Source organism: Terrapene carolina, unplaced genomic scaffold, assembly GCF_002925995.2.
Source record: "Terrapene carolina triunguis isolate 2854851 unplaced genomic scaffold, T_m_triunguis-2.0 Scaffold69, whole genome shotgun sequence".
NCBI lineage: Eukaryota > Metazoa > Chordata > Testudines > Emydidae > Terrapene > Terrapene triunguis.
In genome coordinates this window covers 21,467,526-21,492,903 of record NW_020664420.1, presented here as the reverse complement: position 1 = coordinate 21,492,903, position 25,378 = coordinate 21,467,526, and the positions used below count along the sequence as shown (strand labels likewise).

At 41.5% G+C, this 25,378-nt stretch overlaps 1 protein-coding gene across 1 annotated transcript in view; it reads left to right on the top strand.

The window, feature by feature from the left end:
- The first annotated feature begins 3,289 nt into the window (after positions 1–3,289).
- PRKAA1 (protein kinase AMP-activated catalytic subunit alpha 1) overlaps positions 3,290–25,378 on the top strand; it is a 29,706-nt gene continuing 7,617 nt past the window's right edge. The window contains exons 1-5 of the mRNA XM_024198967.3: positions 3,290–3,419; positions 17,712–17,853; positions 21,547–21,640; positions 22,481–22,625; positions 24,509–24,596. Of these exons, the coding sequence (XP_024054735.1) occupies positions 3,290–3,419; positions 17,712–17,853; positions 21,547–21,640; positions 22,481–22,625; positions 24,509–24,596 (599 nt within the window). The remainder of the gene's footprint in view (positions 3,420–17,711; positions 17,854–21,546; positions 21,641–22,480; positions 22,626–24,508; positions 24,597–25,378) is intronic.

Genomic DNA, 25,378 nt, shown 5'->3' with positions numbered 1-25,378 from the left:
TTATAGGTGAAACTGCGTTATATTGAACTTGCTTTGATCCACTGGAGTGCGCAGCCCCGCCCCCCCCGGAGCGCTGCTTTACCGCGTTATATCCGAATTCGTGTTATATCGGGTCACGTTATATCGGGGTAGAGGTGTATTTAGATGTCATTTTGATGCTTCCCACATAAAATACTTCAGAATTTTTGTTCTGTGGTAAATTTCTAAATTTTTTACTTTTGTCCTGAATTGGACAGGAAGGAAATTTCAAAGTGTCATAATTTCCTGCGCAACAAAAATTCCATTTTCTAATGAGCTCTGTTTATGATCTTAAATATATAATTATACAGGTTGTGCAGTGAGTCAAATTGAAGATTAATATAATTTTTGAGTATTTAAATTAATAATCTTGACAGTGTTTTTATATTTTAATTATCTATTTAAACATGTTCAGTGTCTATCAATATGTAGCATCTGTGCACCTAACTACAGTTAAATTTATGCAAATGCATATGTACAGTACTACAGTTTCTGGAGCCATTGACTTCAGACATTTCGTCAGTCAAACAAATCCATGCTAAAGCACTCTTCACTGTGACCATCAATTGTGAGTTGAAGGCCTGACTAAATAAAAATTGCCTAATTTGCTTCTGGTGTCCTGCAGTAAGCATATTCTTTTTATAAGGTGCTTTAACTGAGAACACCTTGCTGCTAGTTGTGGATATGTTCTAGGATCTGACAACAGGAACCCTCAAGGTCAACTTATGCCAGGGCTACACTCAGGGCCGGCGCAACCCATTAGGCGACCTAGGCGGTCGCCTAGGGCACTACAATTTGGGGGGCGGCGACCGCGGCGGTATTTCGGCGGCAGGACCTTCCGCCGCCTCTGTGGGGGGCGACATTTCGGGGCGGGACCTTCCGCCGCCTAGGGCTGCAGAAAAGCTGGCGGCGCTCCCGGCTACACTAGTAACCTTTGACAGTATTTGTAACGTTAGTTTAGGGGTGTTTGTTGTTTAAAAAAAAAAAATCAGCAAAAGCCCTTGTCTATTTGCCTATAATGGAAAAAAATGCTTTAGCCAGTGTATCTTGGTAAGCAAACTTCTTCTAGTATAGATTATACCTTAGTCACTACAATGTGACACAGGGAGAGAGGCAGTCCCACAGGTAGCTGGGACATAGACTTTTAATGGCTTTATAGATTATAACTTATGTCGCCCTACCACCATAACAAAGAAGCAGCAACCAAAGCTTTTTCCTTTTCTCCTCTTCTTTGCCAATTTCTCTTCCTCCTTCAGGGCCAGGTGTGGCCATTCTTACTCTAACTGAGTAGCAGATTATTCCAGAAGCGGGCTCACTGAAATCAGTAAGAGTAGTAGAATCTAGTCTTCAGTGGAGACTGGATGCAGGGGCTGGGAGAGGAGAGCACACCAGTCTCACTTGTGTACAGCATTGTATTCAAGAAAAGAGGAAGTGCTGTAATATCTGGGTTCAATACAATGTTTCCTTCTCTTCTGCAAGCAGTGCTGATGCAATTTGTCAGTAGGACCAGTTGGGGGATCAGGGTGCTTATCATTGTGGTAGGAGGAGTTAGGGCTCTTCTAGGTTAGCTGATAGGGATGGCTGACTCCCCTATCTTTTTGTTTTTATTCCCGCAACAGGATCTGAACTGCGCATGGACACGTTCAAAACAGCTAAAAATTTCACTCAACTTCCCAAATGATTTAAAATGAGGATGAAAAGGTTGGGGTGGGGTACCAAGTGAAAGACTGAATTTATAGGTGTCATTAAAAATGCAGTGACTTCCCAGGTCTATTCGTGGGTCATTTTATTCTGTACTTTGAGCTCATAAGACATTCCTCTTTGTATTAGCTAATGTTTTTTTTAGGAACAGTTCAGGTGTAGGTTTTAATTTCTAAAGCCCCATAAGGTTTTGGTGCTCACTACCTTATAGAGTGCTTCTCTCCTTCCATGGTTCCTCAGTTGAACTCTGGAGGCAAGGATGGTCAGCAGAGGTTCCCTGCCTCTAGAATCCTCTCCCTCAGTTGGCCCAATAACCTGTTTGTTGACCTTTAGTCCCTTCAGTGGGACTACTCAAGTCGAAGTTAAGCACATGTGTATATCTTTCTAAGAGTAGCATTTTTCTCAGGTCATTTCTTTAACAAAGCTAGAACAGGGGGAGTTTTATTTATTCAGGAATGGGGGTCTCTTTGCATTGACTTTGTTAATTTTATTTCTTAATTTTGATGCTTAAACGTGATGTATATGGCCAGAACCAGGGATGGGTACATATTTAAGTGCAAAGTAATTAACCAATATCTTGAATGGTTCCTGGAAGTGAAAAATACAGCATAGTTTTTATGTTACTGGCATCTCAAACATGATTAGGATGCAGGCAGCTTCATTTAGCATCAGTAGAAACTTGCAGGTATTCTCCAGAAGAAGCCTGGCCCCCAATACTAAAACTTGACATTTAAAAAGTCACTTGACTATTTACAGCGGCAGATTCCCTCTCTGCAAAATTGTACAACTGACCAGGTCGCAGTCCATAGGAAATCCCACTCTGATGGCAGTCTAACGATACTCATCACTGAACCTACAGTGGTAACATTTTATTCATACATGAAAAATGGTGCATTCTCTCACAGCATTTTTATTATAAGTACACAGTATGTGCAATATCTCCCCACTCTGGCATTACTAAGGAGACCAGGTGGCCCTGAAATCTGGTACGATTTAGTGCGAGCTTTTTAATTTTCTGGAGATGCTGGTTTCCTGAAGGAACTGCCAGCCGGCAACACTAATTGGGCTGGGAACATGTGCACTTAAAAGAGAGGCTTCATCAAGCCTGTTATAATTTAACATCACAACTTAACACCCTGCCTTCCTCACTCCAGACCTTCCAGTGACTGCCCCCTTTCATTCAGCTTTCCCCCCACCTGTAGACTCACCTTTGCAAGGTGGCAGGGAACGGTGGTTGTCTGAGATGGGCACCCTTTTCTCCTCCCCCATCTGTCCCCTTGAATGTCCCAGCCGTGGGCAACTACAGGACCAGGACGGAGCAGCAGCCCGGGAAACACGTCTCAGAACCCCCCCGCCGCGCGAGCCCTACAGCTGCCCACCTGCGCCACGCCCCCGCCAGGTGCACAGTTAGATGATTCCAGAACCACCCCGGAAAGGCAAAGTGGTTTGCCCCTGCGGAAGGAGATAAGCGACTGGTGTCCGGCCGTGGGTCCGCTTCCGGGTTTCGGTGCGGGCGGGCGCTGTGTGTTTGCTCCTCCCCGGAGCCCCTGTAGCTCTCTGGGCTATCGCTATGCGCAGACTCGGCTCCTGGCTCAAGATGGCGGCGGCGGATAAACAGAAACATGATCACGGGCGGGTGAAGATCGGGCACTACATCCTGGGGGACACGCTGGGCGTGGGCACCTTCGGCAAAGTCAAGGGTGAGAGCCGGAGACCCCCCCCCGAGGGGCCGGGGAACCTGCTGCCCGTTCCCCGCGGGGCGGGGAGGGCTGCAGATTCTGGCCTGCGGGAGCTGGGGCCGTTCACCTCTCCCGCCGGCCTGAGGGAGCTGGGTCCTTCTCGTCCCCTGCTCTGTGTACACGCCGCAGCAACCTTGCGGGCTGGCGCCTCCCCCTCCCCAGTCCCGCTCCCCTCCGGCCTCAGCGCCGGGTGGCCTGTGCTGGAGAGCCGTGCCCGAGCGGGTGGAGCCTGAGGCGTACGCGGCGAGCGCCCGGAGGGCCTGGCTGCCATGCGGCCTGGGCACGTACCGAGCAGCTCGGGCGCCTTGCTCGGCTTCGCTCGGGCTCTCCCGGAGTCCCTGGTTTGCTCCTGACATGTGCTGGCCTTTATCATAACGGTGCTGCAGCAGCGCGCAGCCCTGGAACCCAGTTATCTGCTGGGCAGCAATTGCACCTTTCAGCCAACAACTGCCCAGTCCGATAGACCGGAATCGCACCTCCACTGGCACTGGCGAGGATGATGAAGGCGATCAGGGCTGTGCTTGATCATGTGCACTAATCACAGTGAACTCCCCACGGTTTAACAGTCATTTTCCCGGTGTTGGCTAGGCCACGGTTTCAGACAGGATATTGGGTTCGATGAATCATCGGGTTTGGCATGGCAATTCCTGCGTTTTAACGGGGTCCTGAAGTTTAATCCAGAACCAGTGAGAGAGGCTGGTAAAGCAAAACCGAGCAAAGACTGTTAACCTGAAGTTCCTGGAACAGTTCCTGGAACTTCAGCTCTCAGTGGAAGGACAGATAGCTGGGTCAGAGACAACTCTTGAGTTCAGGGGTGATATTTCATTGGGACATCTGTAGAAGGTGGACACATGTGAGACTGGCATTTCAGTTAGGCCTCAGTTAAACATCTAGGTTCCAGCTTCAGTAATGTAGTTACGGCATGGAAAAATAATGAAATCAGTGCAGTGCTTTTTGAAATAATCTGCAGTAGACAGTGGTGTGGAAATGGCCTCTGCTATGTTGTAAGCATTTGCGGGAAACTACAATTGAATTTGCTGATTTTGACAATGGGTGGGTCCTATTGTCTTAGAACAAGAAGTAACCATTGTTTAGAGGAGAAGGAATAGCTTGCTTCCCCCCCCCCCCCCCCCAAAAAAAACCAAAAAAAAAAAAACACCTACTTAAGAAAACTTGCTTGCTGAAATTCTGTATCACATCTTCAGAAGAGTATCAGAGGGGTAGCCGTGTTAGTCTGGATCCGTAAAAAGCGACAGTCCTGTGGCACCTTATAGACTAACAGATGTATTGGAGCATAAGCTTTTGTGGGTGAATATCCACTTCGTCACATTCATCTGACAAAGTGGGTATTCACCCATGAAAGCTTATGCTCCAGTACGTCTGTTAAAATTAAATTAATGGAGATATCCCATCTCCTAGAACTGGAAGGGACCTTGAAAGGTCATCGAGTCCAGCCCCCTGCCTTCACTAGCAGGACCAAGTACTGATTTTTGCCCCAGATCCCTAAGTGGCCCCCTCAAGGATTGAACTCACAACCCTGGGTTTAGCAGGCCAATGCTCAAACCACTGAGCTATCCCTCCCTCAGTCTATATGGTACCACAGGACTCTTTGTCGCTGTCTTCAGAAGAGTGACTGTAACCATACTTGTATTTAGAATATTCTGATTTATGCAATAAAAATATCCAAGTTAACATTAATTTAGTTTTTGTACTTATTTTTGTGATATTGCCACCAAAGTACTTAAAATGAAACTTTGACAATGTAAAGTGCTGCATAAACAGTCATGTTCAGCAGCTTTGTAAGGCAGGAAGTTTCCCCAGTTTACAAATGGGGAAATGGAGGCATAGAAAAGTTTTGATGTACCCTAACTCATTGTATGGCCTTGGGTATGTCTACACAGCAAATTAACCGCAATAGTAGTGAAGATGTGGCAATGTGGGCTAGCAACCAAAGTAGTACCTCAGATCCCTGGTTTGTACTTGGGCAGCTAACCTGCACTGAAGTTTGTGCTGCCACTTCCTCACTATTATTGCTAAGTGGGCTACTAGATTAAAACGAGTGTGGATATGCCTGTCACACCACCATTTGCTATGTAGACATACCCTTAATGACATAGCTAATATTAGAGCTCTGAGATTAGGACTTCCTGTGCTGAATCCACTAGACCCCAACATCCTCAATATCTTAAAATATGTGAGAGTCCTGTTCATGGGGGGAGGAATAGCTCAGTGGTTTGAGCATTGACCTGCTAAACCCAGGGTTGTGAGTTCAGTCTTTGACGGGGATATTTAGGGATCTAGGGCAAAAATCTGTCTGGGGATTGGTCCTCCTGAGGTCCCTTCCAACTCTAATATTCTATGATTCTATGTATTGTGGATGTGTAAATTAAAAATCTCCCCTCAGAGCTGAGTTTGACAAGATAAGTTTTGGGGAGGGGGAAGGCGAATCTTTTAAGGAGGGCAAGATTCTTGAATGAGATTGTGTGTTCATGTGCATGTGGCTTTGTTTGCACTAGAAAAAATATTGTGTTGGAAAATATTAGCCAGCTTTAAATGCATATAAAATTTGTCACTTATAGTAGCAAATCTCCCCTTGTTGGGCTGCAGCCTTCAGTGATTTCCTCTGCCTTACTCCCCCCACCACTGGTTCACTTTGCTGTTTGGTTCTGTCATTTTGTGTCATGTTGTGTCTCCAGCTTTGGTGTCATCAACAAATTTGATCATAATTGAATATACATTAAAGCCCATGATAAAGGCCTAAATTGTGCACTGTGTTGAGAGGTTTTAAGATGATCAGAAGGTCTTATGGAACCCCCAAATCTGGACTTGGCTTCAACAAACAGGAATAATTACTTTCTTGAAAATGGATATTTCGTATATTGATAAAGGCAGCACCAAGTGGCAGCTTGAGAGCCACTATGCTAGGCAGTAAGTGTGGTGGACCTTTGGCTTCCAAGTCCATCATGCTCTGGGAGGAATGCTTTTACTGTTGCATTTTTCAGGAATCTGCTGTCAAGGTTGAAATACTATAATGGTGAGAAACCAAGAGAATAGTAAAGCTAGAATTTAAAAACTAGTTTCCCTTTTGTTAAGCAAACATTTTGGCATAAATGTATTTAGTAGGACTCAACATACATATTTTTTTTTTTTTAAAACAAACTCTAGTAAAGGAGCTTGCCCTAATCTAGGTTTGTGTTTTTTTTTTTTTTTTTTTTTTTCCCTGCCAATTTAAAATCTTGCATCCTAAATTGGTACTGATTCCAACTGGAAACTTGGAAAGGTAAAAAGTTCACGTTTCCAAATGCAGTTAGGGAAGCAAGATTCTTCATAAGACTTTTTTCCTCCATTTTAAAAAAAGTAATAAACTTATAGGAAGTAGTGTAGAGGAAACTTCTTTCTAGATACATACAAGACAAAAGTAAACTCTAAAGATAAAATAGTGCACTTTTTTGTCTCTTCCAATGCCCAAAATAGTGCTGGAAATCTTAGTCTGTGTAAAATGCCCAAATATTTCTGTCCTGAAGCACTTAACAATAAAATTATTGCATATGGCCAAACCAGAAAATAAGGAAGTGTGGAAGAGATGATAAAGTGGTCAAATAATGTGGTTGCTCAGCAAAGACGTGTGCATGGCTTTCACTTATGACTTATTTTAATATGTATGAATTTGTTTAACTTCTATTTTTAAGAGGAATCAAAGATATTCTAAACTTAGATTCTTTACTTGTCAAAATAAGCAAACTCAATCTACAGTGTGATAAAACAACCTTCAATCTTGACTGTTTTCTCTTCTAGGTAACTTGAAAACAGGTTTAGCTTATGTTGACAGAACAGCTTCATTATGCAGACTGCAGTCTAGGCTAAATCTGTTTTCTAAAAATTTCCACATTGGCATTTGAGTTTTTGTTAGCCTGGCTTATGAAGCTTGATAAATGGTGATTACTGTGAATAAACTACTTGATGTAAATTTTTGCAGATAAACACTAGCAAATGTATGCTACTGACTTTAGCCATAAGTAGAGATGATCCATCAGTATAGTTGCTGACCTTGCAGCTTAAAAAACAAACCAAGCTACTACTGATGCACTTGACAGCTTATTGCATGTTTGATTCTCTTTTGCCTATGATTTAAAATTTTTTAGGAATGATAAAATAATTCTAGCTTTGAAGAGTATAAAGTTCAACTAGGGCTACATCTAAGCTATACACCACTTCTGGGGTCATGTAGTGTATGTGTAGCTACATACCGTAGTGAAGAGCACAGTGCATCCATGCTGTGTTGTGTAGCTACATGTTTCAGTGGGGAAAGGGGTCAGGAGCTCCCTTCTGCCAAAGCCTTTCACTGTGCCTTCCCTCCCTGCTGCCGGAGGCTTTCCCCATGGTGGGAAAGGACTCCCAACAGCAAGGAAAGGCACTGCTAACATTTCGTCTCACACACTTCTGCTGGAGTCTTTTTCTAAATGGTGGTGAATGGCTCCAGACAGCAGGGAGCTGCCAGGGTCTTTCTGCACTATCTTTTCCCTGCCAGAGCCTTTTCCCACTGCTGGAATCTTTCCCGGGGAAAGACTCCAGCAGCAGGACACTACATTGCTAAAAATAGCAGGGTAGACATGGAAGCATGGCTTAGGCTATGGGCAAGTAGAGAGCCATGTAGGGTATGTACATGTACATACCAACACCATCAGACATGTCTTTACTTGGCTAAGACATGCCTCACCGTCTACACTTCTATTTATGTAGGTGTTAATGGGGGCTACGTGGAAAGGTATACCGTGTTTCCCCGAAAGTAAGACATCCCCCGAAAATAAGACCTACTTCCAGTTTTTCCTCTCGCTGTAATATAAGGCATCCCCCGAAAATAAGACCTCCAGAATAATAAGGCCACCCCGGAATATTAGGCCCCGAAGCTCCAGGAAAAATAAGACCTCCCCTGAAAATAAGACCTAGCGCATCTTTGGGAGCAAAAATTAATATAAGACACTGTCTTATTTTCGGGGAAACAGGGTACTATATGCTGCCAAAAGAAGCATACGGTGTAGACACACGAAGTGGGACTTTGTTGGGTTGTGTGCCTAAGTGACTGCCCATAGCATCAATTTAGGAGATGCCATTTAAATAAGTGGCCCCTCCTCAGTTGTTTTTTAGAGCTGGGGGGGGGGGGGGGAAGTCAAATTGTGGCTTCCCTGGACCCCTTTGCAAATAAATGGCTGGTCCTGCAAAGTCTCAGTGATGGACATAAACATCTGTACAATTGAAGATGCCTGCAGTAGCTGGAGTCACTCTTATATGGAAAATGTTAAGCATGTAGATGGAATCAGAATTTTGAGTCTAGGAAAGTAAAATTTTATTGTGAACCTAATTGTTCTCCATTTCCCTTCAAACTATATATTTAGTATTACTCACGGTTTTTAAGTTCAATCACATGAATAATGTGTCCAGTTCTGGTGCCAACAATTCAAGAAGGATGTTGATAAATTGGAAAGGGTTCAGAGAAGAGCCAGTTCTTTAAGATGCCTTTGTCCACGTGGATGCCATGACCTGCCCTCTGTCCCTGCTGATATGGAGACATTACTTGGATTTCTGCGTTAGTGAAGGAATCCAGTGGCTATTGGGGCTATTCCCAGGGGCATGAGGGTGTATAGGCAGCTCCAATGGACAATGCTGGCTAAGAAGTTCCAGGAGTACACACCTATAGTGGGATGTTTATAGACAAAAGCATCTTGAATAACTTTTTACTGTAAGGTACTTACCTTCTTTTTATGAGTTAGAACATTGTTTCAAGTTTCTTAAACTCAATGTAAATATCCAAAGAACCAAAATCTCACTGAAAAGAGGATCCTAAGGAGGAAATTAGGCAATAGTGAGCTTTTCAAATGTCATGAAACTTTACTAGCACCAGAACAGTTACACACCCAATGTTTTCCGTTATGAACACTAATATTTTGTTTGACTGTAAAAAGTTACCTACCCTACAAAAGGAAAATTCAGAAATGCTGCTGGAAGGGACTGGCTATAACAGCTTGTTCAGGGCTCAAAAAGTATCCCTTAATGCTGAATCTGAATTGTGAGCAAAAATATTCTTTATCTTTGCCAACCAAAAAAATCCATTCCTTCACCTGGTTGTGCAGTTTTTAATCAGTAAAGAGGATATGTTTTTCTATCCATGTATCTCAAATAAGACTCAATTTTTGCAACTGATCTTCCTTTCTTGTTTGTAGAAAACACAGAAGATTGTGCACTATTGATAAACTAAAAGACAAACAGTAACAGAGGAGCTGGAACAATTTATATAGTGGGGGTGCTCAGAGCCACTGAACCAAACTGTAAACCCTGCATATGATTAAACCACTTCAAGCCAGGGGTTCAGCAGCATCCCCAGTACCTCTAGTTCCAGCACCTATGAACAGTAAAATGAGAAAGAAGGGGTGTAAAGATCCTCTGTGATTAGACTTGATGAAGAGTGCATAGTCAAAGAGGAATTCTTTTTCTGGAAATGAGGTCTCTTCCTAGAAAAATCGCTAACTCTCTGATACAGGTATGAGGAAGACTGAGGCCTATGCCTGAAAAAATGTTTTTCTCTCCTGAGATGGCATAGATCCAGAAATTGGAATGTCAGACAGTAATTCTTCAGTGTGTGCAGTATCTCATCAGTTTTTAAAATTAAATGTCATAGGATCATAGAATATCAGGGTTGGAAGGGACTTCAGGAGGTCATCTAGTCCAACCCCCTGCTCAAAGCAGGACCAATTCCTAACTAAATCATCCCAGCCAGGGCTTTGTCAAGCCTGCCTTTAAAAACCTCTAAGGAAGGAGATTCCACCACCTCACTAGGTAACCCATTCCAGTGCTTCACCACCCTCCTAGTGAAAATTTTTTTTCCCTAATATCCAACCTAAACCTCCCCCACTGCAACTTGAGACCATTACTCCTTGTTCTGTCATCTGGTACCACTGAGAACAGTCTAGATCCATCCTCTTTGGAACCCCCTTTCAGGTAGTTGAAAGCAGCTATCAAATCCCCCCTCATTTTTCTCTTCTGCAAACTAAACAATCCCAGTTCCCTCAGCCTCTCCTCATAAGTCATGTGCTCCAGCCCCCAATCATTTTTGTTGCCCTCCGCTGGACTCTTTCCAATTTTTCCACATCCTTCTTGTAGTGTGGGGCCCAAAACTGGACACAGTACTCCAGATGAGGCCTCACCAATGTCGAATAGAGGGGAACGATCATGTCCCTCGATCTGCTGGTAATGCCCCTACTTATACAGCCCAAAATGCCGTTAGCCTTCTTGGAAACAAGGGCACACTGTTGACTCATATCCAGCTTCTCGTCCACTGTAACCCCTAGGTCCTTTTCTGCAGAACTGCTTCCTAGCCATTCGGTCCCTAGTCTGTAACAGTGAATGGGATTCTTCTGTCCTAAGTGCAGGACTCTGCACTTGTCCTTGTTGAAGCTTATCAGGTTTCTTTTGGCCCAGTACTCTAATTTGTCTAGGTCCCTCTGTATCCTGTCCCTACCCTTCAGCGTATCTACCACTCCTCCCAGTTTAGCGTCATCTGCAAACTTGCTGAGAGTGCAGTCCACGCCATCCTCCAGATCATTAATGAAGATATTGAACAAAACCGGCCCCAGGACCGACCCTTGGGGCACTCCGCTTGAAACCGGCTGCCAACTAGACATGGAGCCATTGATCACTACCCGTTGAGCCCAACGATCTAGCCAGCTTTCTATCCACCTTATAGTCCATTCATCCAGCCCATACTTCTTTAACTTGCTGGCAAGAATACTGTGGGAGACCGTATCAAAAGCTTTGCTAAAGTCAAGGAATAACACATCCACTGTTTTCCCCTTATCCACAGAGCCAGTTATCTCCTCATAGAAGGCAATTAGGTTAGTCAGGCATGACTTGCCCTTGGTGAATCCATGCTGACTGTTCCTGATCACTTTCCTGCTTCAGAATTAATTCCTTGAGGACCTGCTCCATGATTTTTCCAGGGACTGAGGTGAGGCTGACTGGCCTGTAGTTCCCCGGATCCTCCTCCTTCCCTTTTTTAAAGATGGGCACTACATTAGCCTTTTTCCAGTCATCCGGGACCTCCCCCGATCGCCATGAGTTTTCAAAGATAATGGCCAATGGCTCTGCAATCACATCCGCCAACTCCTTTAGCACCCTTGGATGCAGCGCATCCGGCCCTATGGACTTGTGCTCGTCCAGTTTTTCTAAATAGTCCCGAACCACTTCTTTCTCCACAGAGTGCTGGTCACCTCCTCCCCATACTGTTCTGCCCAGTGCAGCAGTCTGGGAGCTGACCTTGTTTGTGAAGACAGGGGCAAAAAAAGCATTGAGTACATTAGCTTTTTCCACATCCTCTGTCACTAGGATGCCTCCGTCATTCAGTAAGGGGGCCATACTTTCCCTGACTTTCTTCTTGTTAACATACCTGAAGAAACCCTTGTTGTTACTTTTAACGTCTCTTGCTAGCTGCAACTCCAAGTGTGATTTTTGGCCTTCCTGATTTCATTCCTGCATGCCTGAGCAATATTTTTATACTCCTCATGGCATGGCACTCAAAAGGCAAATCTTCCCTAGTGGCCTAAACCTCTTTTGGAATACGTGATAACTGCATCCAGAATGGTCTTCTCATAGTGACCACAGTGGCCATTGATCTGGTTGCAGTGTTGGAGGTATTCCACCAGACCTGCAAAATGGTTATTGCCACCAATGGGCCTTCTGAAATAAATTTCTCAGGTAGCTGCAAAACTTTGTCCCATTGTATGTAATTCTACTTGGCCAGTAAGGCTTGGTAACTGACTATATGAATCTGCAAACTAGCAGAAAAGTAAACTTTCCTCCCTAGGGGATACATTTTCTTGGGCTCCTTGGCCCAGATCTACAAAGGGTTTAGGTGCCTAAAGTTTTGTTGTAAAAGTTCCCTATGCACGTGTTTCTGCCTTTGGGCATAACACACTACCTCACTCCAGGTATCCAACATCTAAGCTCTAGCAAGATCCTTAGGCAGAAGAATACCTGTCTTCTGATTTCTCTCACCTGCAGGACCCAGTATGGTAAGTATGCTCAGATGTAGAATGTCAAATTTAGTTGATTTCTCTTGTAAAATTTCATGGGGATCTCAGAGGTTTTTGCCGTTGTTTTAAGAAGGCCCTGGAAGGTCCTGAAATTGTCTATAGTTGATGTACTTATAAGGAGTCATACGCTCATCAGGTGAGGAGGAGGCTTTGAGCAGAGGCCCAGGTTGAGCCTCATATTCTTCCACAAGGTCTTCCTCTTCACTAAGATGTTTGTGGTCTGCAGGTTGTAGTTATTTCTGATGGACAGATTGAGGTTCCCTAGCAGAACTTTTAGGAGGAGGCAATCTTACTATTGGACCTTGAAGTAGAATAAGGAACAAGCAGTAGAGGCTATGAGATTCTGAGATTAATAGGGCTGGATCAGTTTCCCATAAAGGAAGAACATAAAGGAGTGCCACAGTGGAGGGAACCATGGAGTGGGAGACCTCTCTGGAGCATGAGGCTTGTGCTGAGAACTTCTGACAGGAGCACTCTCAGGAAATAGTCTGTGTTAGGGCAAATGCCTCCTATGCACTCCTATCATGAGGATCAGAGGATGCTGAAAAGTAAAGCTCCTCTAATGGAGGTGCAGGTATCTGTGGAGTGGAAACCAGAAAAGTCTCTGATTTTTAAAGCCTGTGAGGGAGCTACCCATACTGATGAGACTAGACAGGGAAGGATTTATGTTTGGTACCTCTAGGTTCCCATACCAACAGAACCCTGAACACGTGATAAGAGATGTGTCCAACAATGAAGACTCTGGTTCATCAGTGATCATAATGTCCACCTATGATGTAAATGCAGCTTTAGTAGATGAAGGTAGAACCAGGACCATCAGTACTAGAAATACAGTCTTGGAAAAAGTCTTGTCAGACTGCAGTGCTGGTAACTGAGGCCAATTGTGCAGATGACGATGTTGTCAAGGAGGTGATGCTGATCACTGATGAAGCAGGAAGTGGTACAAAAGGTAAGAGATGCGATCTCTCAGTCTTAGGCTCTCTGTGCCAATGTGATTTCGAAGGTGTTGATTTTGGTACATGAGCACGATGAACCTTTGTTCTCTTCTTGGCTTGGTTCTAAGCTCCACCAGGAGATCTGTGATCTTTCCTGTCTTAGGCAGCAGGAGCTACTGCCTGACCCAAGGAGGGATGGTGAATGAACTCTGTTTCCCAGCAGCCGGAGTTTTCTTGACTAGCAGATTTTATTTTCTGGAGTGACATCCATATAGTTGGGGCACTTGAAGTTGGTTTCACAGCAGACAACAGCTGCTCCTTTGAGTCAGACACACTGCATAGATTTCTCCATCTAAAATAATTTTTCACATGCATCACAACCCATCTGTATGCATTTTGGGGGGGGGGGGGGGAGGGAAGGGAGAACAACCCATCTGTGGGCATTTGGGGGGGAGGAGGGAGGAAGGGAGAGAAGCTACAAATGGCACATTGGGAAGAGTCACATCCCTAGACAAACCAACCAAGCATCAGTGTGTATATTAACAGTTACAGCAGCCTCTGATACAGGGCACATTATAAAGTCTGAGAACTTGCTCTGCACCATTAGTCATGCCTTGGTACTGAGGAGTAGATCCACTGAGGAATAACATTTGATTTTGAGGTTTTTTTAGCCCAATTGGCTTTAATTTATCAAACAACACTAAGCTAATTATAATCCTAAGCTATCTAAGAGCTATGGGGAAATGGGACATTGGGCACTCAGGTGGTAAGAAGTAACTGAGTGGCAGTTGGGGATGTCCTTCTCTTAATACTGTTGACAATACTGATCAGAGTCTCATTATGCTTTATGGCTAGGCCATAAGTGAAGTGAAAAACTTGTATCTTCTAGCTTGTAAAGCTACAGTTAATGTAATGCTGTATTGGTAGTTTTACCAGATAAGGAATGGAATTGTACTAAGGGCTGGAAGGAGATGTATTCACCAAAAATGTGAATTGTTTTATTGTTGTAACTACTTGTTTGACTGGCTAAGGTGTGTTGTGCAACTAAGAAAAGAAAGTGTTTAGTAGTAAGCAAATAAGGTACAAAACATACTGAAAATGTGATAGATCTATGTTAAATTGTTTAGCTATGAGTTGTGTTAATGTTAAGTTTTTCCAAGAATGTCTTTTTCTCTTGTTAAGTTGTTTAACTGAGGGGAAATGTAAAATGTAATTTCTGTGCTAGTTTCAGAAACATACCAGAAAGATAGGATAAGATAAAAGATCTTGTTGCTTAACCAACATGCATGCTGTACCAAGTTACAGCTAGTGCAGATAAGCTTTGACTTTTGGAGAGCTAATTTCAAAAGAAGATAAGAAACCGGTAAGAACTGGTGTGTAAATCTTGGATAATGTATTAAAATCTTGTCTGTTGTAAACTGGAGAATATATATGAATAGAGTTGAGCTTGCACTTTGGGACAGACTGAAAGATGTAAGTGCTGTGAAACTGTTCTCCCTATAAAGTAATGACCTTTCTGCATTGTGCTGATCTATTTTTGATTGAGCCTGGGTTATCGGAGGACTTTTCAATAGAATAATTGAACCCCAATAACACCTTGTTGTGAGATATGTGCACAGCCTCAGTGGACACTGCTGGCTAAAAAGTTGATGGACAACCTATAGTAGGATCTTTGTGGACAAATGCTCCAAGAACTGTAATTTTCCTCTGACTCTTTATTGCTGTATTATATCATTTTTATTGTAGACTTGGTGAAAGTGGACTGTTCCCTCTATGGGTCAGTTAACTTTTTTCATCCCTACTAGCTGCATAAGTTGTCTTTGCAAGACCAAGATGAGATGGTAATATCCTAACAGGGAACGATCCTGCACTTACAGGGTGAAAGCTTACACACCTGGAAAGCTTTCCCATCTGACATTTGTGGTCCTAATGCTCTGGTTATGCTTCCATACTTCATGTTGGTTCTGCTGTGCTGACTAATGCAGCAGATACACCTCTGCCCTGATATAACATGACCCGATATAACACGAATTTGGGTATAACGCGGTAAAGCAGTGCTCCTGGGGGGGGGGGGGGGGTTGCGCACTCCGGCGGATCAAAGCAAGTTCGATATAACGCGGTTTCACCTATAACATGGTAAGAGTGTTTTTGTTTGTTTGTGTTTTTTTTGGCTCCCGAGGACAGCATTATATCGGGGTAGAGGTGTATTATATGTAATACTACTTTGAGGTTTTCTTAATGGTCTGTCACAATCTTACAAAATAACCCTGCCATGTAACTAAAGTAGTAATAGTATGGTTTAAAGTGTAGAAACACTGAAGTCCCTGCCTCCAAGGATTTTGAAAATTAATCCATTCACTCTTATACAGGCAGTTTCGGGACAGGTTAATATATCTCACACAGGATTATTAATAAAACTGAGTTATCTGGCTCCTGCTAGAGCCTTTTCCAGCAGCAGGGAGCCACAGGAGCCTCCCCCCGCTGCCTCCCCCCACCAGAGCCTTTCACTGTATTGTGTAGCTACATGCGTAGTGCCTGTACTGTACATGCCACTTTTAGTATAGATATAGCCTTACCAGACCCTTTAGAAGGTAGGAAAGGTAGAGCAGTGAGGCTGGAACCAGGTAGGAGCTGATCTTTTGAAAGTAATATGGTTAAGATGTCAGGAAGTAATAATGCCAACCACCAAGATCTTGCTGCTATTCCTACCCCAGGGAGAGCTGCCCACCACACTTAACTGAGCTACTGGACCATATGAGAGGTGCTGCTGTGTCAGGGAACAACAGCTGAGTCACTAGAAATTTTCAAGAGTGCTATGATACAAGTTCTACCGCAAGCAGCTGAAAAACTGGGAAGTACCACGTGGCATAAAGGAAAAGCTGGTGCTAGGTGCAAGAGTTCTTGGCCTCTCTAGAAACTGTTGGAAACATCTAGGGAAATGGGGAGCAAGAGCTGGTGAAAAGCCCTAAGAGGAAGAAAGACTTGAGCAGCAGAATTAGGGGAAGGACTAATCAATACATTAGAATAATAAGCTATTTAGTAAGATTAAACTTCACTGTTTAACTTCCAAATTCTTACAGGCTGTTTTTGTTCAATAAATTAAAAGGAGATGAAGATACTGCAATCTTTCCCATAGCTTCTACTCACTATTTATCCAGTATAATCTGACAAAGGATTAGGGAGTTGAACCAGAGAACCAATTTGAACTGGTATTATAAATTGAACCTGAACCATAATTTTGTCCTATCTACTAAACCTGAACTGGGGAAAAAATATTGGGTTACCAGTTAAAATAAAGGTTCAGCATTTTTTAAGCTCAGTATTTTAAAAACTACTTTGATATTTAGTTATCTGTCTTCTGTCTTTTTTGCCGAGTTTGTAATTGGTTTGTTAACTTTTTCACAACTTTCCATATTTTTTGAACCATTCCTTGGTGGTTGGGTTATTTTTATTACCCAAAACATTACCAATATTTCTTTTATGTATGTTACCACTAATTTGTGTGTTTTGTGCTGTAAATAAGTAGTGGTAAAATAACTATTCTAAATTGTATATGGGGTCAGATGGACTGAAGTGTAGTTAAATAGACTTTAATTGCCAACTGTAATTGTGATTGAATAACTGCTAAAAAACCTTCAAAGTAACTGATGAAGCATAAAGTATGCAATAACTGTATGTAGAAAGTAATTGGAGAAAAACCTAAGACTCTGATTAGTGGCAGAAGAACAACATTCCTGGGAGAATGTGGGGGGAGCAGACTTTCAAGTTGATAGCTCCAGAGAAGTATGGGCCTGCAAGCAAATCAGCCAAAAAGCTTAAGTGATTTATGCACAGTAGGCCAATGGGATCCCTGCTTAACAAGAAGGGTAATGGTGGGAATACAAAATAGCCTTTCAGTTGAGGATTCTCTTCTTTGAGGTATAGCAAAAATGCAGGAACACATGAAAAAATATCAAGGCCCTGAAAGACATACAAAATCCCTGACTAAACAAAGCTAGTGCATTAGGGGTATAGGTTTGTTCTTGTACTTCTTACTTGACTCCTTATCTTACCCTGCAAGTACAGAGGAGGGGGAGCTTCTAAACAAAACTTTACCTATAACCTTCTCTAGGATAATGGGGATAGGAGGAATACTCTAATCTTGCTAGGGTGTTTCCAGACCACAAAAGGTTCCAAATGAGATTTATTTTTCTGTGCTTGGCAATCCTGACTGACTGTTCCCTTCATCCTGGCAGTTGGCAAACATGAGCTGACTGGGCACAAAGTGGCAGTGAAGATATTGAATCGACAGAAGATTCGCAGCCTTGATGTAGTAGGAAAAATCCGCAGAGAGATTCAGAACCTCAAGCTTTTTAGACATCCACATATAATTAAACTGTAAGTTTTTAATTTTTATTACCTCTGTAATTAGCATTGTTGTCTTGGAACACTCTTAAAATAAAATATCAAATATAACAGTGTAAACTTAAAAGTAGAGAGCAATGTTACATTTTATTGGAGCAGTAACTCTCTCTTCCCCCTCCCCCCATCAGCTGTCCAATTTCAGATATATGGGATTTTTTCCAGTGCTTTTGCTGCAACGCATTTTAAGGAAATTGATTTTCTGTGAAGAGATTATATCTTTCCTTAAATCTTTGTTGGTTGCAAACTCCTCAATAAGCTAGTGTTCATAAATGGAATCGCTAACAGAAATAAACATATAACCCTTCTGTCCTCAACTGCTAGTTAGTATTAAGTGGTTATATTGGACCTTATTTTTCTGTTTGCAAAATGGCTGAGTAATTTGGGGTGGAGTTGAGGGGGAATAGTTTCTATAGGGAGGTCCAGACTTATTCTACCCTAAAATGTTTTTCTAGCTTCATGCTACTTAGTGCAGTATGGTGTATCCAGATGTAGGTTTGACCTTTAGAAGTTTCTTTGAGCCAGGGAATCAGTAATCTCTGGCATACATGACTTTAGTATATAGAAGGGCGAAGAACTCTGAAAGGGTATGTCCCCACTGCAGAGTTAACTCAAGTGATCAGCCTTCAGGTATGAGCACCTGGGTTGGCTTGCCTCATCTGTGAGGGGCAATCCTGCAGTCAACTGGCATCCACACTGGTACTTTTGCTCATATGAGGCATTAAAACTTGTAGGGTTCTATCCCCTGGTACTTAGCACTGCAGTAAGTTGAGCTGCTCTGGTTCTCTCCTAGTGAATTGTGAGAGAACTTGTCTATCATTCTGGTCACAGGTGGGAGTGGGGGTTGGAGGAAGGCACTGGAGGACTATCAGCACTTAAGTGGCTTAGCCTGCATCCATCCTGGAATGTGTGTGGGCTCCAGTCGGAGTGTAAGCAGCATTTAGGTTTTAGCCTGGACCCCAGGATGGACCAGTTAGCTCGGGTGTTAAGCACCACTATGCTTGGATGGGAAGCTTTTTATATTGGAGCTGGGTTTAGGGTAACACCTAAAAACCAGAGAGTTCCATCTGTAATGAAGACAAACAGGGAAATCCTCCGTCCCCAAATCCAAATCTTCCTCAGTTAAAACACTGCAAGCTTAGACAATTGAAACCTCTTTTCTTTACTCTGAGATTGCAGTGCACACCTATTTCTAAGAAATTGTTCAACACTATCATGATTTATATAATATATAAAACTTTTTTCCTAACCATTTTTTGCTCAGTCTTAAATGTTTCTCCCCATCCAAGTGTTTAGTTGCCATGTCAAGTATGGTTTCAAGCTTATTTTATCAACTAAGAATGATTAAAATTCTCTGTTTTAAAAAAAAATAGTAATTGCTTGCCTTAATTTGAAATATACTCTGTTGTGATCTTGACCCTTCTTAACAATAGGCCACAACTTTCCGCTTCTAAACATGTATTCAGCTGATCAAATCTTAAAATCGCAACACGTTAAAGGTTGAGAATTTCATGGCTAAGGTGCTGCAATATAAAATTTATTTCTCTACAAACTGGTCTCACTGTCTCTAGAATATTAGTTTAAGATAGTGTTTCCAAAAGTGTGAGGCACATCCCAAAAGACTGAGAGGGTATAAAGTACTAGTGGGCACAGAGGATGAAGGGTCTCAGATGTTTTCCAGAATCGAGTTTTATATTTTGAAAACAGTAAGACCTTGTCTACATTAGGGAAGTTTTTCTGGTCATACAAAACAGCCATACAAATCTTCATAGTATAGATGCAGCTTGTATTGGGATAAATGTGTTTCTGCCAGCACAGCTTTACACCAGTTACCCAGGAGACATAAACTATACCCACGAAAGCACTTTTATGCTGGTATAAGTGCATCTACACTAGAGCTTATACCAGCAGAGCTATGTGGGGGGGAAGAGGAATTCACATATGATATACCAGCATAGCTATAAATTCAGAGTGTAGACCAGGCCCAAATCTCTAGCTGTAACAGTTGTAAAGTTAACCCTGAAAACATAACCCTAGTGCAATTGGTGCAGTGATGTCGGCTAAGGCCAGGCCAACACTTAAAACATAGGTTGACATGGATACTTGTAAGGGGTGTGAAATAGCTAATAGCTGTACCTACCTTATGAGATTATGCTGGCGTAGTTATGCCAGCATAGCTTGCTGCTGTAGCCCTTGTAGTGTGGACATGGCCTGAGTTTTCAGATCACCTGAACCAGTAGCTCTGAGGTGTAAACTGTCCTATTTATTTTAGTGGGTGCGTGGTACCTGGGATGACCAGTGATACTTCCCATCTTCTTTGAGCAGTGAAATAATTAACAATGTTGACATTTACGTAGTACCATATTACGCAGATCTAAACAATATATTTGTAATGAATGACCACTCCTGTTGGGTATGCCTGATACCATGTGTTGGGATTGAAACTGGGTGTAATTTGTTTAATTTTCTTTAAGGGAGGCTCAGCTTTCAAAAGTGTTTAAGCCAGTGTTTCCTAAAATGTTACTTCTTAGAAATAACTTCAGAAGTCATAATAATGCAGTATATTAAAGAGAATTTCTTTGTAATGTAAGATGCTAACAAGTCATTTAATGATAAAGAATGAGTCACTAAAATGAAATATCTCAAATTAAACTATGTAAAACTAAATCAAACAAGAATTAACTTCCTTAATAGTCTCGTAAGGTAGAATAAGAGCCTCAGAATTCAGGATACATTAGAAATATGAGTATTAAAATATATTCTGTTCAGTATTTTGATTGTGTATAAGTTAGCAAGTATTAATCACCCAGATGGTCTGAGAGCTCATTCTTGTCAGTGAAGCTCAAGAATAACTTGTCCAGGTATGCTGAAACTTTTTTGTTTTCCCTTACCCTGGGAAATCTTTCTATAAGAAAACACTGCAGTCCTTCCGTTGTGTCTACAAGAAGTTAATTTGTACCATGAGTATATACGGCATGCCTAAACTGAATCACCACATGACTTTGCTGCTTCTCTGTCTTCATCCACCATCTCCTACTGTTACCCCTACTTGTCACATCTCATCTAAATATAGAATGTATAATAATCGAGAGAGATGTAGTCTTTCTGTTTGTTCTGGAAGCAATAGCTGGCTTTTGTGTGCTGTAGAACTTCTACATCAAATGTTGTATAGGAAACAGAGAGAACAAGTCCAAGCATGTTGAATAGTAGGTTAGACAAACTGTTAAATTAACCACATCTACATTACTGTAGTAAGCTTCCTAACTTTTTCTGCAACTGTTCTATCTCCTTAAATGCCTTCTAAACTCCTTAAACCCCTTCCTGCTTGTATTTTATAAATATATTAAATGTTTGACTCATTGTACAATAAGAATAATATTGTGTTATCAGTGATGCCCTTCGTCTCTAACAAGTACTTGTCTCTTCCTTAGCTTTTTCTTTAGTTATGGAAAGGGGGTTATAATATTTTTAATAGGCCTGAGAAACTTCTGTTCCTAATCTGCTGGCTAGGGATGTCTGAATAACTTAATTTCATATAGGAAATATTTAGTTCTAGGGTATAGCTCATATCCAATTAATTTAACAAAGCCCAATGCTGTTTTAATTATAAGTAACTAGTTGTATCTTGTGGGTGTGCAGTGGAATTAATAGATGTGTTACCTTTATCAGGTACCAAGTCATCAGTACACCATCTGACATTTTCATGGTGATGGAATATGTTTCTGGAGGGGAACTGTTCGATTATATCTGTAAAAATGGAAGGGTAAGAGGAACTTCAGCTCTACAAAACAGTAGATTACATTTTATCGCTTTTGCAAAAATGTTTCTCACTAGGTGAAGGCCTGTTCTTATCTAGTCTTGCAATTAGCAGTAGCGGGTCTCAAAGTATTCTATCCTTTTTCTAACTCTGTAAACTTTGCTCTGAAACTAACACTAATAAGTGGCGTCTGCTAGTTTAAACTTACAGAATTTCATTCATAAATGTAGTTTTATCTTATTTGAAACTGCACTTGCCTCTTTAATTGAATAGTGATACTAAGTTTAATCAGTCAAAATTACTGCATCTGTGCAAAGCAGACTATAAATTTAGAAAGTTAAAAATGACTTTACATAAAGGTTTTGATCAAGTTGAATTCACAACTTTTGGTGTTTGTTTCAACCTGATATATCAAATGCTTTTTCTCCATAAAGCAAAAATAGTGAATGTGAGAGTTCTAAAGATGTTCTTAATCACATGACATCTTTGACTGTCATACTTCTGAAATTGACTGGAATAAGCAAGTTTTGACTGTGTAATTGACTCAGTGGATAACGTTCCTTAAAAGTGTTCTGTTTAAGGCATTGTGGGCTAGAAAAATTTATTCTGGGTTCTACTACTGGCTCTGCCACTGAATCATTGTGTGGCATTGGCTAGTCAGTTCATCTTTCCATCTGTTACTTTATCTGTAAAGTGTCCAGAGTTTAAAATACTTAAGTGTAATCTGTTGCATTCTTTATTTCATCCAAAGACACTTGCATGGAAATGTAATACTTATGTCTTGCAGATTCAAGAAAAATGTTGGACAGATAAGAGTATTTTAAATGGCTTTTTTTCCTTTCTTAGCTTGATGAGAAGGAGAGCAGACGTTTATTCCAGCAAATCCTTTCTGGTGTGGATTATTGTCACAGGCATATGGTTGTACATAGAGACTTGAAACCTGAAAATGTACTACTTGATGCACACATGAATGCCAAGATAGCTGATTTTGGTGAGCTTTTATTTTATTCTAAACTTGATAAGTTTCATCAGATGCTATTTATTAATGCAGAAAATATTCAATTATTGGAATTCTGATACTTGGATACCATAGTGATGGGCACTGTACAAGAACCTAAGAAATGTCCCAAAAAGAAATATGAGAACATTGCTTAGTGCAGAGTTCTCTTCTCCTTATAGGCCATCTTTGAGCCAGACATTTTCTGTGACTGGATAGAAATTAATAGTCTGGCCTGGTCTGGTAGAACAAAAGTGTCACTAAGAAAGTATTAAATTATATTTAGCAGCATTTAATGCATGCTACTCCATTTATTCCAAGATTGACTTTTGGCATCTTCTATGTCTTTCTCCACTTGTAAAATCAGGACAACTATCCACCTTTTATTTTAATAACTCTAATGTCTTCTGATCCCCAAGGACAGTTCAGCAAACTTGATAAGAACCACATCATTCTAGTGAAAGGCATTAATGATGGCATAGCACTTAGTACTATTATTCAGTACTACTTTCCATATCTAACTATAAATTTAACTTAAAATTAAAAAAGTAAAAAGCTCTACCCTGATGATGTTGACAGAGTATAAAACTGAAACTTAAGATAATGAAAGGTAAAAGAGGAACTAACTTCTTACTAATTCTTGCACTTGCTATATATTGTCTGCTTAGCCAAGAGAAGGAAGGTTATAGTTCTTTACTTGTACAGACTTGCTATAAAAGATCACAAAATACAACTACAGAAAGACAATGGCAGCTAGTTTTCAGGACTGCCAGCATTAGGAAACCTTCTTGCCATATAAACATAGAAAGGTATCCATATTGCTACATAATCCTGATATTTCTCTTGTAGACATAGTGGATTATACCCGCCCTTGTAAAGCGCTTTGAGATCTCTGATGAAAGGTGCTATATAAATGCTAAGTATTCAATTATTTCAAAGGTATGGTGTTCAAATACATTGGGGGTTGGGAGTCCTGTTAATTATTTCTGTCAAAGGGGATTACTACGTTTATATGCAGAATGCTTTTAGATGAACGATTACTTGTTCTGTTACAGCAAAACAAAATGCAGTATTAACTGTTAAAATGGCTTTATTACCATGCATAAATTTTAGCAAAGCTGTTGAACTTATTTAACTAAACAAGAGTATTTATAAAGAAACCTGTTCAGTTTAATAAGTATGAAAACTAGTTGAGGCACTCTTCCCTATCACTTCAGATTCAAAAAAGGGAGTATTGCATTAATGCAGTAAGCCATAGCCAGAACACTCAATCCTATCCAAGCTGTAGTCTGCAACTTCCCAGTGGATGTTAAGAGAGATTGCTTGTCTCCTGCTGTAGGTATAATCACTGTACTGTTCTGTAAAGAGCTGCTATTGAATCTTGTGTTCTGTCGAAGCTATTCCTTGGACTGTTCTGTGGTAGTCTTCCACTTCAAGCATTTGGAAGCAATCGCAGTTAAGAATGCTTTCTCTTGTTGAAGTCCCACCTTACTGCAGTCCTGTGTTTCCCTTAGAACAACTCAGTCCTCCATTATGTCTCTGGACATTTCCAAAACAGACTTTTCTTGCTGTGTCTTGGAATGAATGTATTCTCTCAGGCATGCCTAGATCATGTGCATACATGTCTTTAGTTTTGCTCTTCAACATCAGTTCAGTAAAACTAATTTCTGGTATACTGTATGCAGCATCTTACACTGCATTGTTCTGTTTCTGTACACATTTCAGTAATTCTAAACTGCTGTACTTTATAATTTAGAAAAAGTAAACTGTAACTTATTACTCCTATTAGCATTAGTGGTTGGATTAAGATGCACATGCAGTGTGTAATCAGTTTGCTCTAGCTGAATATTTTAGTAGCTGCTTTTGTACACTTTCAGGTCTTTCAAATATGATGTCAGATGGAGAGTTTTTAAGAACAAGCTGTGGTTCCCCTAACTATGCTGCACCAGAAGTAATTTCAGGAAGGTTGTATCTCTTATATTTGTTAAATGTGTGCATGTAGTTGAAAAACACCTTGTTGTTTAATATTAAAGATAACAAGACAGTATTATAGTACACAAACTCAAAGTTGAAAAATGTTGACTTTCCCTCCCTTGCTAGTTTTTGAAGTTTACCTTTACATTGATTAGTGGCCTAGTCAGCTTTATTGGCCCCTTCAGTGTCACTGTACTGTATCAAGTAGTCCAAACAGCAGTGTGTTTATGCTGTCCCCAAGTCAGTTTGGTAAAAATGCAGTTTTGTCAACTAGAAAATTCATGTACGGTGAATATCATAAACTGGCTCTATCACTTTCCAGAATTTCCAAAATGGTCTATTTAGTACAGTGTTTTGCCAGACAGTGGGTCCCAACCCACCAGGGGATCACAGGAAGGTCTCAGATGGGTCGCCATGTCCAATGTTGGATTAATCCATCACTGGGCCCTGACCTAGGCAAATGTTGTGGTGCAGAGGAGAGGACTGGGGGCGATGAACAGCGAGCTCTCCCCACACTCACCCTGCAGCAGCAGCTCCTGTGCTGGAAGGCTGGGCCCATCTTTTTGCTCCGGTGCAGGGTCGCAGCACCATTCAGGTTTGGCCTGACTTCCCCTTTGACATGGGGGGGAAGCTGGCCAAATATGAGTGGTTCTACAACTCCATGCACCATGTTGCAATGCCTGGAGGTAGGTGCAGTCTCATGTGATTGGAGCCGCCACTGCAGGGTGAATGTGGGGCATGATCACTCCCCAACTTCACCAGTCCTCCTCTCC